The sequence below is a fragment of the Tamandua tetradactyla genome, chromosome 15 (genome assembly GCF_023851605.1).
Source record: "Tamandua tetradactyla isolate mTamTet1 chromosome 15, mTamTet1.pri, whole genome shotgun sequence".
Lineage (NCBI taxonomy): Eukaryota > Metazoa > Chordata > Mammalia > Pilosa > Myrmecophagidae > Tamandua > Tamandua tetradactyla.
Window position 1 is genome coordinate 49,005,623 of NC_135341.1, and position 16,655 is coordinate 49,022,277.

The 16,655-nt window shown below is 41.9% G+C and overlaps 1 protein-coding gene across 4 annotated transcripts in view; it reads right to left on the bottom strand.

Annotated features, from left to right (window-relative positions):
* XYLB (xylulokinase) overlaps positions 1-14,692 on the bottom strand; it is a 74,737-nt gene extending 60,045 nt beyond the window's left edge. For 3 of the 4 annotated variants that reach the window (XR_013162851.1, XM_077129777.1, XM_077129779.1), the window contains exons 1-2: positions 14,557-14,692; positions 13,222-13,304 (exon numbers count right to left, since the gene is read on the bottom strand). Coding sequence is in view for 3 of the 4 variants with exons in the window: in XM_077129777.1 (XP_076985892.1) it covers positions 13,222-13,304; positions 14,557-14,613 (140 nt within the window). In the remaining variant the exon portion in view is untranslated. The remainder of the gene's footprint in view (positions 1-13,221; positions 13,305-14,556) is intronic. The other variant, XM_077129778.1, reaches the window with a different exon arrangement.
* Between the last annotated feature and the right edge of the window lie 1,963 nt (positions 14,693-16,655).

Sequence of the window (16,655 nt, forward strand, 5' to 3'; positions counted from 1 at the left end):
TTGGTTAGAACTCAGCCACGTGGCTGAAGATAACTGTAAGGAAGGCAAGGAAATGGAGGCCAGAGCTGGGTCCAAGAAAAGGAAATGGGCTTGGGGGATAGCTGGACATTCTCCACTACTAACCCCCATTAATAATAGCAGAAAGATAAAATAGAAATGAGCTTTAAAAATAATTAGGTGCATTCTCTAAGTTTATAACTAAATATTATTTCATGAGATTCTTTGGTATCAGACTTACCCCCCTCAACAGGAAGCTCTGGGAAAGCAAAGTTTTTGTCATGTTACAAACCATTTGAAAACTTAGTGGCCTGAAGCCACTACACTCAGCTCACAATTCTGTTGGTCAGTCATCGGGCCAGGCTTGCCGGGTGGTTATTCTGGTCTCAGCTGGGCTCGCTCATGCATCTAAGGTTAGTTAACTGACAGCAAGGGAGCTCTGCTTTTGGGGGCTGGCTGGCTCTTAGCTGGAGCCCTAGGAAGGACTAAGCTGCATGTCTTTTATTTTCCAGCAGGCTAACCTGAGCGTGCTCATGTGGTGGCTGTGTAGGGTTCCAAGACTGAGAACAGAAGCGACCAAGGCCTCCTGAGGCTTAGAAAGAGCACAATGTCACTCCTCTTACTTTCTATTAAAGCAAGTCACAAAGCCAGCCCAGATTCAAAGAGAAGGAAAATGACTCCATCTCTTGATGGGAGGAGCTTCAAAGCCACATGGCAAAGGATTCAGATACAGGGAGCGGTGGAGAAGTATGGCCATTCTTGTAATCTACCACAAAATACAATAACTATATATCAAATGTTAAAACACATGGAAGAACTCAGAAAAGGACTTCAACAACTGGAAAGACACTCAGTATTATAAAGGTATCAACTCTCTACAGGATAATTTATAAATGTAAAATAACCCCCCCACCCCCCACAATATTAACAATTTTGCTTTCTGGAACCTCAAACGCTGATTCTAAAGTACCTCTCAAAAAAGAACAAGAGATTCTGGAACGGCTGACTGGCTGGGAGAACCCGCTCCGGTGAGATCGCCGAGGGGACGGGCTTCCCTGGGCCGGGGTGGCAGGTGGTCGGAGTCCCTCCCTCCCTCCTTCCCAGCCCGGCTGGGAGAATTGGACAGGCGGTCCCCTCAAGCCGCGGCGGCTGGCGCCCCCGCCCGCACACGCGGCCCCCCGGACCAGATGGGAGAATTGGATTGGAGATCCCCAAGCCGTGGAGAACGGCGACCAGGGTCCCTTCCAAACACGTGGCTTCCTGGTCAGGCTGGGAACGGCGGATAGACACTCCCCCAAGCCGCGGCGGCTGGCGCCCCCCCCGTCACACTTGGCGCCCCGGGCCGGCTGGGAAATTTGGACAGGCGCTCCCCCAAGCCGCAGAGGCCAGCCACCCTCCCCGCGTGCGGATCCCCGGGCCGGCTGGGAGATTCGGATTGGCACTCCCCCAAGCCGCTTCAGCTGGTGACCCCCCCTACAGCGAGAGTTTTCCAAAGTTAAAGGAGCCACAGCATCTTTTACTGGTGGGACCCGCAGACAGATGAGCGTCACGAGCGCCACCTACTGGACAGGATAAGAAAAACAGAGCTCAGAGATTTCACAGAAAAATCTTTCAACCTGCGGGGTCTTACACCCAGGGAAATCTGATTAAATGCCCAGACGCCAGCAGCAGAAGATAACAGATCACGCTCAGAAAATTGAAAATAAGGCCCAGTCAAAGGAACAAACCAATAGTTCAAATGAGATACAGGAGCTGAGACAACTAATGCTGAATATACGAACAGAAATGGGAAACCTCTTCAAAAACGAAATCGATAAATTGAGGGAGGACATGAAGAAGACATGGGCTGAACAAAAAGAAGAAACAGAAAAACTGAAAAAACAAATCACAGAACTTATGGGAGTGAAGGACAAAGTAGAAAAGCTGGAAAAAACAATGGATACCTACAATGGTAGATTTAAAGAAACAGAAGCTAGAATTAGTGAATTGGAGGATGGAACATCTGATTTCCAAAAAAAAAGAGAAACTATAGGGAAAAGAATGGAAAAATTTGAACAGGGTATCAGGGAACTCAAGGACAATATGAAGCGCACAAATATACGTGTTGTGGGTGTCCCAGAAGGAGAAGAGAAGGGAAAAGGAGGAGAAAAACTAATGGAAGAAATTATCACTGAAAATTTCCCAACTCTTATGAAAGACCTAAAATTACAGATCCAAGAAGTGCAGCGCACCCCAAAGAGATTAGACCCAAATAGGCGTTCTCCAAGACACTTACTAGTTAGAATGTCAGAGGTCAAAGAGGAAGAGAAGATCTTGAAAGCAGCGAGAGAGAAGCAATCCATCACATACAAGGGAAACCCAATAAGACTATGTGTAGATTTCTCAGCAGAAACCATGGAAGCTAGAAGACAGTGGGATGATATATTTAAATTACTAAAAGAGAAAAACTGCCAACCAAGACTCCTATATCCAGCAAAATTGTCCTTGAAAAATGAGGGAGAAATTAAAACATTCTCAGACAAAAAGTCATTGAGAGAATTTGTGACCAAGAGACCAGCTCTGCAAGAAATACTAAAGGGAGCACTAGAGTCAGATACGAAAAGACAGAAGAGAGAGGTATGGAGAAGAGTGTAGAAAGAAGGAAAATCAGATATGATATATATAATACAAAAGGCAAAACGGTAGAGGAAAATATTATCCAAACAGTAATAACACTAAATGTTAATGGACTGAATTCCCCAATCAAAAGACATAGACTGGCAGAATGGATTAAAAAACAGGATCCTTCTATATGCTGTCTACAGGAAACACATCTTAGACCCAAAGAAAAACATAGGTTGAAAGTGAAAGGTTGGGAAAAGATATTTCATGCAAATAACAACCAGAAAAGAGCAGGAGACGCTATACTAATATCCAACAAATTAGACTTCAAATGTAAAACAGTTAAAAGAGACAAAGAAGGACACTATCTATTAATAAAAGGAACAATTAAACAAGAAGACATAACAATCATAAATATTTATGCACTGAACCAGAATGCCCCAAAATACGTGAGGAATACACTGCAAACACTGAAAAGGGAAATAGACACATATACCATAATAGTTGGAGACTTCAATTCCCCACTCTCATCAATGGACAGAACATCTAGACAGAGGATCAATAAAGAAACAGAGAATCTCAATATTACTATAAATGAGCTAGACTTAACAGACATTTATAGGACATTACATCCCACAACAGCAGGATACACTTTTTCTCAAGAGTTCATGGATCATTCTCAAAGATAGACCATATGCTGGGTCACAAAGCAAGTCTTAACAAATTTAAAAAGATTGAAATCATACACAACACTTTCTCGGATCATAAAGGAATGAAGTTGAAAATCAATAATAGACGGAGTGCCAGAAAATTCACAAATACGAGGAGGCTCAACAACCCACTCTTAAACAACGAGTGGGTCAAAGAAGAAATTGCAAGAGAAATTAGTAAATACCTCGAGGCGAATGAAAACAAAAACACAACATATCAAAACCTATCGGACACAGCAAAGGCAGTGCTAAGAGGGAAATTTATTGCCCTAAATGCCTATATCAGAAAAGAAGAAAAGGCAAAAATGCAGGAATTAACTGTTCACTTGTAAGAACTGGAGAAAGAACAGCAAACTAACCCCAAAGCAAGCAAAAGGAAAGAAATACAAAGATTAGAGCACAAATAAATGAAATTGAAAACAATAGAGAAAATCAGTAAGACCAGTAGTTGGTTCTATGAGAAAATCAATAAGATTGATGGGCCCTTAGCAAGATCGACAAAAAGAAGAAGAGAGAGGATGCAAATAAGTAAGATCAGAAATGGAAGAGGAGACATAACTACTGACCTCACAGAAATAAAGGAGGTAATAACAGGATACTATGAACAACTTTACGCTAATAAATACAACAATTTAGATGAAATGGACGGGTTCCTGGAAAGACATGAACAACCAACTTTGACTCAAGAAGAAATAGATGACCTCAACAAACCAATCACAAGTAAAGAAATTGAATCAGTCATTCAAAAGCTTCCTAAAAAGAAAAGTCCAGGACCAGATGGCTTCACATGTGAATTCTATCAAACATTCCAGAAAGAATTAGTACCAACTCTTCTCAAACTCTTCAAAATAATCGAAGTGGAGGGAAAACTACCTAATTCATTTTACGAAGCCAACATCACCCTCATACCAAAACCAGGCAAAGATATTACAAAAAAAGAAAACTACAGACCAATCTCTCCAATGAATATAGATGCAAAAATCCTCAATAAAATTCTAGCAAATCGTATCCAACAACACATTAAAAGAATTATACATCAGGACCAAGTAGGATTCATCCCAGGTATGCAAGGATGGTTCAACATAAGAAAATCAATTAACGTAATACACCATATCAACAAATCAAAGCAGAAAAATCACATGATCATCTCAATTGATGCAGAGAAGGCATTTGACAAGATTCAACATCCTTTCCTGTTGAAAACACTTCAAAAGATAGGAATACAAGGGAACTTCCTTAAAATGATAGAGGGAATATATGAAAAACCCACAGCTAATATCATCCTCAATGGGGAAAAATTGAAAACTTTCCCCCTAAGATCAGGAACAAGACAAGGATGTCCACTATCACCACTATTATTCAACATTGTGTTGGAGGTTCTAGCCAGAGCAATTAGACAAGAAAAAGAAATACAAGGCATCAAAATTGGAAAGGAAGAAGTAAAACTATCACTGTTTGCAGACGATATGATACTATACGTCGAAAACCCGGAAAAATCCACAACAAAACTACTAGAGCTAATAAATGAGTACAGCAAAGTAGCAGGTTACAAGATCAACATTCAAAAATCTGTAGCATTTCTATACACTAGCAATGAACAAGCGGAGGGGGAAATCAAGAAACGAATTCCACTTACAATTGCAACTAAAAGAATAAAATACCTAGGAATAAATTTAACTAAACAGACAAAAAAACCTATATAAAGAAAACTACAAAAAACTGTTAAAAGAAATCACAGAAGACCTAAATAGATGGAAGGGCATACCGTGTTCATGGATTGGAAGACTAAATATAGTTAAGATGTCAATCCTACCTAAATTGATTTACAGATTCAATGCAATACCAATCAAAATCCCAACAACTTATTTTTCAGAAATAGAAAAACCAATAAGCAAATTTATCTGGAAGGGCAGATAAACATCTTGAGGAAAAAAAACGAAGCTGGAGGTCTCGCGCTGCCTGACTTTAAGGCATATTATGAAGCCACAGTGGTCAAAATAGCATGGTATTGGCATACAGATAGATATATCGACTAATGGAATCGAATAGAGTGCTCAGATATAGACCCTCTCACCTATGGACATTTGATCTTTTATAAGGCAGTCAAGCCAACTCTCCTGGGACAAAACAGTCTCTTCAATAAATGGTGCCTAGAGAACTGGATATCCATATGCAAAAGAATGAAAGAAGACCCATGTCTCACACCCTATACAAAAGTTAACTCAAAATGGATCAAAGATCTAAACATTAGGTCTAAGACCATAAAATAGTTAGAGGAAAATGTAGGGAGATATCTTATGAATCTTACAATTGGAGGCGGTTTTATGGACCTTAAACCTAAAGCAAGAGCACTGAAGAAGGAAATAAATAAATGGGAGCTCCTCAAAATTAAACACTTTTGTGCATCAAAGAACTTCATCAAGAAAGTAGAAAGACAGCCTACAGAATAGGAGACAGTATTTGGAAACGACATATCAGATAAAGGTCTAGTATCCAGAATTTATAAAGAGATTGTCCAACTCAACAACAAAAAGACAGCCAACCCAATTACAAAATGGGAAAAAGACTTGAACAGACACCTCTCAGAAGAGGAAATACAAATGGCCAAAAGGCACATGAAGAGATGCTCAATGTCCCTGGCCATTAGAGAAATGCAAATCAAAACCACAATGAGATATCATCTCACACCCACCAGAATGGCCATTATCAACAAAACAGAAAAGGACAAGTGCTGGAGAGGATGCGGAGAAAGAGGCACACTTATCCACTGTTGGTGGGAATGTCAAATGGTGCAACCACTGTGGAAGGCAGTTTGGCGGTTCCTCAAAAAACTGAATATAGAATTGCCATACGACCCAGCAATACCATTGCTAGGTATCTACTCAAAGGACTTAAGGGCATAGACACAAACGGACATTTGCACACCAATGTTTATAGCAGCGTTATTTACAATTGCAAAGAGATGGAAACAGCCAAAATGTCCATCAACAGAAGAGTGGCTAAACAAACTGTGGTATATACATACAATGGAATATTATGCAGCTTTAAGACAGAATAAACTTATGAAGCATGTAATAACATGGATGGACCTAGAGAACATTATGCTGAGTGAGTCTAGCCAAAAACTAAAGGACAAATACTGTATGGTCCCACTGATGTGAACCGACATTCGAGAATTAACTTGGAATATGTCATTGGTAACAGAGTCCAGCAGGAGTTAGAAACAGGGTAAGATAATGGGTAATTGGAGCTGAAGGGATACAGACTGTGCAACAGGACTAGATACAAAAACTCAAAAATGGACAGCACAATAATACCTAATTGTAAAGTAATCATGTTAAAACACTGAATGAAGCTGCATCTGAGCTATAGGTTTTTTTTTGTTTGTCTATTTGTTTGTTTGTTTGTGTCTTTTTTTTACTATTATTATTATTTTTATTTTTTTCTCTATATTAACATTCTATATCTTTTTCTGTTGTTTTGCTAGTTCTTTTCCTAAATCGATGCAAATGTACTAAGAAATGATGATCATGTATCTATGTGATGATATTAAGAATTACTGATTGCATATGTAGAATGGAATGATTTCTAAATGTTGCGTTAATTTCTTTTTTTTCTTTAATTAAAAAAAAAAAAGAATAGGGGGAAAAAAACCAAAAAAAAAAAAAGAACAAGAAAGAACAGCCACAGAAACCCTGAAAAAGAAAACAAGCAGAGGGGACCAACAATTCCAGATACTTAAACCCACTGTAAGACTGAATAATTAAAATAATATATTACTGTTATGAACAGAACCACCAATGAAACGAAAGAAAAAGCCCCAAAGTAGACCTAAACGAGCACAGACATTTTGTGTATGATAAAGCTGGGATCTCAAATCAGTGAGGTAAAGATGGACTTCTACAATCACACTGTTGAAATAACTGGATAATCATCTAGAAAAAATTAAAGTTGGATACATATCATAGACCAGATACCTGGATAACACCTGTGCCGGTTTGAATCTGGTGGACCCCAGAAAAGCCACGTCCTTTAATCCTCATTCAATATTGCTGGCTAGGAGCATTTTGACTGTTCCCATGGAGATGTACATGATCTACCCAACTGTGGGTGGTAACTTTTGATCAGATGGCTTCTATGGAGTTGTGACTCCACCCATTAAACCTTTAAAGGAGGAAACAGCTTCACGTGCAGTAATAATAAACTCTTTCTGTCTGTGAAGCCTCAATTTCTCAGGAATTGGTTATCAAGTACAGAAGGCAGATGAATCCACAGCCTTTGCCATTCACCAGTGTGAAGACGAGCCAGAAACCAGAGAGGTTGGAATGTAGTGAAAGATGACTAAATCAGGCAGATGGTTTTTGCCAGATGAATCACTGCCATCTCCTGAACCACAACTCAAGATCATGTGAAAGCAATATTTCTCCTCCAGCTTCACCAAAGACTTTCCCCCATAACTACCCTGATCAGCAGGAAGCAATCAGATACGATGATGTCACCTCATTACCTTCTTATAATCCTCCAGAGTCTGAACTGATGGAACTCACAAACTGACTTAACCTGTTGCAGCTGATTGAACTTCACCCACCCCGGTGAACTCTAGAGCCCCACCTGCCTATTCCTAGAAATCTCCGAAGCATAGCAAATGTTTACCCACAGTAGTGGAACTACAAGACATCATTCTTCTGATTTTTATTTTTCTTGGTTTCAATAAACCCTGCTCTATAAATATGCTTATTTGATGCAAAATTTATATTTTGAGTAGTGCATTTCCTAATATAACTTATGTAGGCAGCTTATTTGAACACCATAAGTACATGGAACCTTGAGTAGGATGTGGGATTTTGTTGGTTTGTCCAGAGTGATGCCCCCAGAAATCGCAGAGTGATTTAATCAGTGAATAAAAAAGTATTTGCAAAGTCTGCTTCAGGGAATGGTGAGAACAGGGGAAAATTCAACCTCCCCAAGTTAAATTCTTGATATTCTCACAAGCAGTGTGGACAACCAAAGCTATAGTCTGAGCCCCCAGTCTTGGGGTTTGTTCAAATGAAACTTAACCCCACAAAGGATAGGTCAAGCCTACTTAACATTAGGCCTAAGAGTCACTCCCAAGAGAACCTCTTTTGTTGCTCAGATGTGGCCTCTTTCTCTCTCAGCCAACACACAAACTCATTGCCTTCCCCCTGTCTATGTGGGCTATGACTCCCAGGGGGTGTGGACCTTCCTAGCAACAGGGGAGAGAAATCCTAGAATGAACTGAGACTCAGCACCAAGGGATTGAGAAAAACCCTAGATAGAGCTGAGACTCAGCAACCAGGGATTGAGAAAACCTTCTCAATCAAAAGGGGGAAGAGTGAAACAAGACAAAGTGTCAATGGCTGAGAGATTCCAAACAGAGTCAAGAGGTTATCCTGGAGATTATTCTTATACATTAAGGAGATGTCAACTTGTTCTCGCCTGCCATGCCACAGACCCAGGTTCGATTCCTGGTGCCTGCCCATGTAAAAAAAAAAAAAAAGACGTAATGGAGAGGCTGGAGGGAACTGTCTGAAAATGTAGAGCTGTGTTCCAGTAGCCATGTTTCTCGGTGATGATTGTATAATGATATAGCTTTCACAATGTGACTGTGTGATTGTGAAAACCTTTTGTCTGATGCTCCTTTTATCTACCATATGAACAGATGAGTAGAACATATGGAATAAAAATAAATAATAGGGGAAATAAATGTTAAAAGAAATTTAGTTGAAATGCTAGTGATCAATGAAAGGGAGGGATAAGGGGTATGGTATGTATAATTTTTTTCTTCTGTTTTTGTTTTAATTCTTTTTCTGAATTGATGCAAATGTTCTAAGAAATGATCATGATGATGAATATGCAAGTATGTGATGATATTGTGAATTACTGATCTTACATTTAGAACAGAATGATCATATGTTAAGAATGTGTTTCTTTCTTGTCATATTTAAAAAAAATTTTAAATTAATAAAAGAAATTTTAAAAATGAAAAAAAAAAAAAAGAGGAAACATTTTGGAGAGAATCCCTTTCGTAGAGCCACAAGAAAGCCAGCAGGTGTCACCAAGTTCGCCGTGTGCCTTTCCAGCTGAGAGAGAAATGCTGAACGTTATCGGCTTTCTTGAACCAAGATATCTTTCCCTGGATGCCTTAGATTGGACGTTTCTATAGACTTATTTAATTGGGACATTTTCTCAGCCTTTGGAAGGTAAACTAGCAACTTACTAAATTCCCCTTTCTAAGAGCCATTCTGTTTCTGGTATATTGCATTCAGGCAGCTAGCAAACTAGAACAACACTCAAAATACTTTAACATAAAAACAAAACCTGGGGCAGGCCACGGTGGCTCAGCAGGCAGGAATGCTTGCCTGCGATGCCAGAGGACCCAGGTTCGATTCCCAGTGCCTGCCCATGTTAAAAAAAAAAAAAAAAAAAAACCTAAATCCTTACAAGAACAAGATGAAAACAAGGGTGAATTCCTTCAAAGTCTTGAAGTGAGAAAGTCCTTTCAAACTATGACTCAAAATCTAGAAGCAAAAGAAGAAGAGATTGATAAATCCAATGACACAAACATCAAAAATCTGTGGCAACAAACCATACACAAGTCAAAAACAAGCAAAAATCTGGGAAACATATTTGCAATTCTCTTAACAGAGAGATAACATCCCCAATATATGAAGAAGTTTTACATATAAGGAATTGATAAGAAATAGACAGATAATCCAACAGAAAAATAGGCAAAGTATATGAAAAACAAATTCACAGAATAATAAATTCACGTAGCTCTTCAACATATGAAAAGATACTCAACGTCATCATCATAAGAGAAACACAAAGCAAATCTATGCAGATATGACCTTTCACCCATCAGATCAGCAAAGAACCAAAACATCTATAATCACATTGTATTGGCAAGGCTGTGGGAACACAGGCAGTCTTACGTATTATTGGTGGGGTGCGAATCAATAATATCCCAATAGGAAGCAATTTGGCCACACCTTTCAAAATTATATAAATATATTTGCTTACTGACCCAATGATCCCACTTCAAAAATTTATCTTATAGATAAACCTGAATGTACTTGCAATTACACCTGAAGCAGTTCACTGCATCATTTTCATAATAGTAATAAATTGCTAACTACTCCAATGTCCATCAACAGGAGACTGATTACACACTCTACAGAACATCTATACAATGGAATACTAGGTATCTATAAAAGAGAACAGAGAAACTCTTATATACTGATATGGAAAGACAGCCAAGTGATTGCTAAGCAATGCAAAATTCAGAATGGTATGTCAGGTATGCTCTTTTTTGTATGTAAAAAGGGGGAAATGAAATTATTTGTCTTTGCTTATATTTCCATATAAAAACACTGGAAGGGGGACTGCAAGGGTAGCTCAGTGTTAGAATTCTCACCTGCCATGTGGGAGACCTGGGTTTGATTCCCAGTTCATGCACTTACCAAAAAAAAAATAAACAATACAAAAAATTCAACAAATGGTGCTGCAATAACACAATCCTCACATGGAAAAATAATGAAATGTGACCTTGTCATAGAGCATACAAAAAAAAAAAACACTGGAAGGACACACAACAAACTACTCATGAGATACAAATTACCAATATCAATATCAGAAGTGAAAGAGGGGCTACTGGTCCCATCATTCAACATATCCTTGAATGACATCAAAGGATAATAAAGGAATATTATAAGCAACTTTATGGCCACAAACTCCCTGAGAGAATTTGTTGAATTCCTTCAAAGACACTAACTACCAAATCTCAAACATATGAAGCTTGTGGTAATATAAAATATGAACGCAAGATGGCGTCCAACCTTGGCTCAAACGGGTCATGTCAACTGGGGACGCAAAGATGATGGGTAGTGAGAAGTGTGCTGAGGGCCAGTAGGGAAGGCTTCAAAGAGAAGGTGACATCTAAACAGACTTGGAAGGACTCTTCTACCAGGAGCTCTCAGAGTCACCTCGAAACCACCAAGTCTGCAATCAAACATATGATCTTTCTCCCCAGTGCCAATTCTCTTTCATAATTCACCATCCCTTCTGAAGGCCAGTCAGAAACCTGTCCCTTACATCTCACATTCAATTCTGCACCAAAATCTGTCAATTTTGCCACCCAGCTCTCTGCCCTCCAACTCACCATAATTTCTCATGCAGGTGACCTGCCAGAACCTCCTCAATGATTTCCCAACATCCACTTTGCAGACCACCACCACCCAGAGAGATGTTTATAAAACATAAATATGCTGAGATTCAGCATCAAGGGATTGAGAAAAGCTGTAGAATGAGCTGAGACCCAGCATCAAGGGATTGAGAAAACCTTGTCAACCAAAAGGGGGAAGAGTGAAATGAGACAAAGTGTCAATGGCTGAGAGATTCCAAACAGAGTCGAGAGGTTATCCTGGAGGCTATTCTTATGCATTAAGTAGAAATCACCTTGTTATCCAAGATGTAATGGAGAGGCTGGAGGGAACCACCTGAAAATGTAGAGCCGTGTTCCAGTAGCCATGTTTCTTGATGATGATTGTATAATGATATAGCTTTCACAATGCGACTGCGTGATTGTGAAAACCTTGTGTCTGATGCTTCTTTTATCTACCTTATCAACAGACAAGTAGAACATATGGAATAAAAATAAATAATAGGGGAAACAAATGTTAAAATAAATTTAGTTTGAAATGCTAGCGATCAATGAAAGGGAGGGGTAAGGGGTATGGTATGTATAATCTTTTTTTTTCTCTGTTATCGTTTTATTTCTTTTTCTGTTGTCTTTTTATTTCTTTTTCTGAATTGATGCAAATGTTCTAAGAAATGATGAATCTGCAACTATGTGATGATACTGAGAATTACTGATTATATATGTAGAACGGAATGATATGTTAATGTTTTTGTTTGTTCTTAATTTTTTAATTAATAAATAAATTAATTTAAAAAACAAAACAAACAAAAAAAGAAATCTCAAATAAATTCACTGGATTCAAATATGAAAAAAAAAACCAAAAAAACACATAAATATGGCTTTGTCACATGACATCCCTACCTCTTAAGTGCTCCAGCAGCTGCCCATGGTTTTTAGAATAAAATAAACTCTGTACCATGGCCTATAGGGCCCATCTCTGTGTCCACCTCCCTCTCTAGACTCTACCTCCTCTGCTCTCCAGCCACAACGGCCTTCTACAGGTCCATGAAAGAACCACACTCTTTCCTGCCTTTGAAAGAACCACATTCTTTCCTGCCTTTGCACATACTCTTCCTTCTGTCCTTCCAGTTAGCTGGCTAATCCACTTAGATCTCAGCTTAGGGACCCTCCCTGACCCCATATCCAAATCTGGATCACATTTCATTTTGTTTTTTGTTCTTTCCATGGGCAGACACCGGGAATCGAACCCAGGTCTCCAGCAAGATAGGCGAGAATTCTGCCACAGAGCCACCGTCACACCACCCTGGATCACATTCTTTTTTAATAAGCACTTGGAGAAGTGAGTTCCTTTCCTTCAGAGGCCTTCTCTAAGTTTATAACTAAACATTATTTCATGAGATTCTTTGATATCAGACTTACCCCCACTCAACGAGAAGCTCTGGGAGAGCAAAGATCAAGTCTCTTTCTTGGTTTGTCATCAAATCCCAGAACCCAAGTGCCTGGCACAAAGTAAATCCCCATCAATATTTGCTGCATATATTTATGAATGAATGATGAATGGATGAATGAATGAATGAATGAAATTGGGAAAGAATAGAGGGAAAGCATTCCAAGCATAGGAAAAAGATTCTTAAAAAGCCAGAACAGTATAATCTCCGAGTGTAGGTTGGAGGAAGACTCTAAATCAAATCGCTACCCCGACCCTACTCCCTGACATGCCCACCAGGTACATACCCAAATGCTACAAGGTCACTGTCAAAATGCACACTGTCCTCATAGAAGACATTCATATCTGCATCAACGGCAATAACTTTCACCTGGAAGACATTAAAAAATACAGAGCATGTAATTTTTTTCAACTTCTATACTGGCCCAAGATGTAGTAACATCACCAGGTAAAACTTAGCACCTCAGTGGTAGCTCAGCCAAGAGATCTCCTTGAAGCGACTAGTGACAACAGAGGCCACATCTGGGGACACTCGAAGATTTAGTAAAGGAAGCTGAGACTAATAGGAACACCAATGTATCTCATGGAAACTAGCCCCCAAACAGCCAAAGTCAAGATCTTCTAGAAGTGGATTTTCACAGAACTACTGGTTCCTGTGCCTGGCAAGGAGGCCCAGAGAAAGTCTAAAAGAAGAAGGAATGAGAGGTCTGAAGATTCTCTGAGGGAACTGGTGGGCCTCGATCATGGTTCAGGGACATGTGACATCCCAATGGAGCAGATTCCCCAGTTCAGGGGTACAATTCCTTTCCAGAACAGATGGAGAAACTGAGTTCCGGCAGAGCAAACCAACTTGTCCAGGGTCCCACGGGATGTTCAGGACTGGCTGAGGCCTACCTCCCACAGCCCATTTGGAAGAGGGGTGGAATGCAGCTGTGCTGGCTGTATCTGCACTTCTCAAGTGAAGAACCACTCAGACACCCACGCAGAATCTGAAGGCTAATTTCATTCTGCTGACCTGTGAGGCCCTGCGAGCAGCACAGCCTTGTTCTCCAGCCAGCAGTATTGGGTCCACTGACCCTGGCATGCTGGTGTCAATCAAGGGCTGTCACAGGGAGGGACAAAGTCCATTTGTACGTTGGATCCATTTCCTTTTTCAAGTGTCCAGGGGATGATGTGGCCCCAGGTCACTGGTTATACATATGCGCGTGTCTACTTGTCTGTTCCCCTGCCTCTGCAGTTGAGCTCTTTCGGGTTTCAGTCACTCGGTGCCCACGATGGGGCAAAAACCCACGGGACCCCGGCGTCTCTGGGCACTTTCCCGCCACGTGCCCGCGGGGTCCCGCCGGGGAGTGCCTGGCGTTTCTGGATGGACCTGGGTGCAGGAGAGGTCTTGGCCCCCTCCTGCGAGGGGGCGGCACTAACCGGCATCCTCCAGACGCGGGCACCGGCGCCCCAGTAGCTATGCGCGGGGCAGGGAGCGCCAGGCTCCGCGGTGAGCCCGAGAGTGAAGCGCGCTCGCGACTCGGCCCAGCGAAGCCCGCGCCCGGATTCCCAGCTCGCCCGCCCCGCGTCGCAGAGGAGGCGGCCCTACCCGCCCGGACTTGGGCTCCCCGCGAGGGTACCTGCTGCGTGCTGAAGTCCCAGCCCAGGCAGCAGCGCTGAGAGGCGGACTCGGCCATGGCCCTGCACAGTGCAGGAGCTCGTCCGTCCCTCACCGCCCAACTACCACGGCGCTCAGAACGCCCTGCGACGCCGGACCCGCCCCTCGCCCCGCCCCGCCCCCCCCCTCCCGGCCGGACTCCTGAACCCGGGTCACGGGGCTGGGCTTGCGCTCTGGCGCCGCCTGCCGGGCTATGGGAGCAGCGACGCGCAGCGAACTCGGTATTCCCTTCTGCGTGGTAGACTGGCGCTCCCAGCGCAGCACGCTCACCTCCCCAACTCCACCCCTCACCCCCTCATTTTTCAAATCTACTCTGTGCACAGGCCTTGCTCTAGGTTCCTTCAAAGGACTTCTGGTTCAGGGGTTTCGACTTTAAGCCGGCGGTCCCGCGGGTGGCCCTGGGTTCAAAGCACCCCGTGACTGCCTCCTGGGTACTGGAGCAGCTGTCCATTCATAGTGGTCACTCAGGTCTCACAGGGAAGTGTGCCCTGGGGATATAGGTCCCGGGCTCTGACCTGTTGCTGAATGGCTCCCAGCTTTGACATGTGCCACATCGCAGTATGTATTTAAAATCAGAGAGTTCCTAGTGAGCCAAGGAGGGATCCATTTGTTCCTGAACTCAACTGATATTGATGGTTTAATGTGTGCCAGGCCTGGTGAAGGAGAATGAGAACTGAAACCAAACCCGCTCACTTTCTTTATAGAACTGAGAACATGAGCTTTTGCCTTGGGTTGGAACCTCTTTCTTTCCCCACATTCTGACCGGCTGACTCCCTTTTGTCCCGAAGTCTGACGTCTTTCCTGAGTCCGCTGCTGGGGAAGTCATGGACACATGCTCAACGACCATTTCTCAGCCCTTGGCCTACCCTGCTTGCTCCATCTCTTTTTCTGTTGTGTGCAATTGTTTAAGTTTCCATTCCACAGGTGAAGGGAAACATTAGGTCTAATGTAAAGGCCCGACCATACCCTGAATCCAGAAGCTCTGAACAAGCAGCCCCAGATGCTTCTTAGGGCAGGAACTCTCAATGGCAGAGCTCCCATCCCCTGGATGGATAAATACTCAACCCTGAAACAGCACAAATCTGTCTCCTCTCCAACCCTAAGTGAGGCGTGCAGAGCTGCCATCCCATCCCTGGTGGGATCATTTGACCTCCCTGGGAGACCCTCTGCAACGGGATCTCTTCCCATGGTCTTTTGGACCCTTTGTGCTATGTAAGTAATAAAGTGGTCTTTGCTAAAACTTTCTGTTGTGCCTGCGCCTGTGTTCCTGTGATGTATAATGTAGCAACTTGCTCCACAACCCTCTTCAAACCCAAATCCTAGGAGCTTTCTGGCCCATCAGAGCCCCTGTCAAATTATTGCCCCTCTGAAGACTTGTCTCTCTCCCCTGCTGAACTGTGAGCTGCTCGGGGCCCAGACAGGGTCCACCTCATTGCTACAGCAAGAAGGTGCCAAAAGTACCTGCCTTCCAATTCGTTCATTGCCTGTTAGGGACACAGCCCACCAGCAATCACAGCGCATGTGATAACACCCACAAACAGTAGGTGCAAGGTGAGGAATAATACTGTGGCCTGCTGAGCACTTTTAATCCTTACGATGATGGTGGAAGGTAGGTACTATTATTATTTCTATTTTTCAAACTTTTACATTGAGGTATAAAACAGTAGATTGTATAAAGTGCGCTAATTCTAATTCCTCAATGACTTTTTAAATATATGTATATGATACTGGACAGAGGTGGTCAGTTCTCACCTGATGGCTCAAATGACCAAATGCCTGAGACGCTGAGGTTTCAAAGAGAGAAAGAGTTTATTGCTAGGCACAAAGCAGGAGATCAGATAGCCTATTGGCCCAAAATCTGTCTCCCCCAGTTTAGGGGGTTCAAGGTTTTTCGGGGGAGATAGAGTTGTGACCATTACGATATCAAGTTTGAACAGAGCTGAGACTAGGCCAGAATAACCATTACAATAGTAGGTATAAGCAAGGGTGAAACTAGTTCAGTTTCAATCATTTCAGGTATTAACATTTTCTATAATATAGAAAGAAAATAAATCTATATAA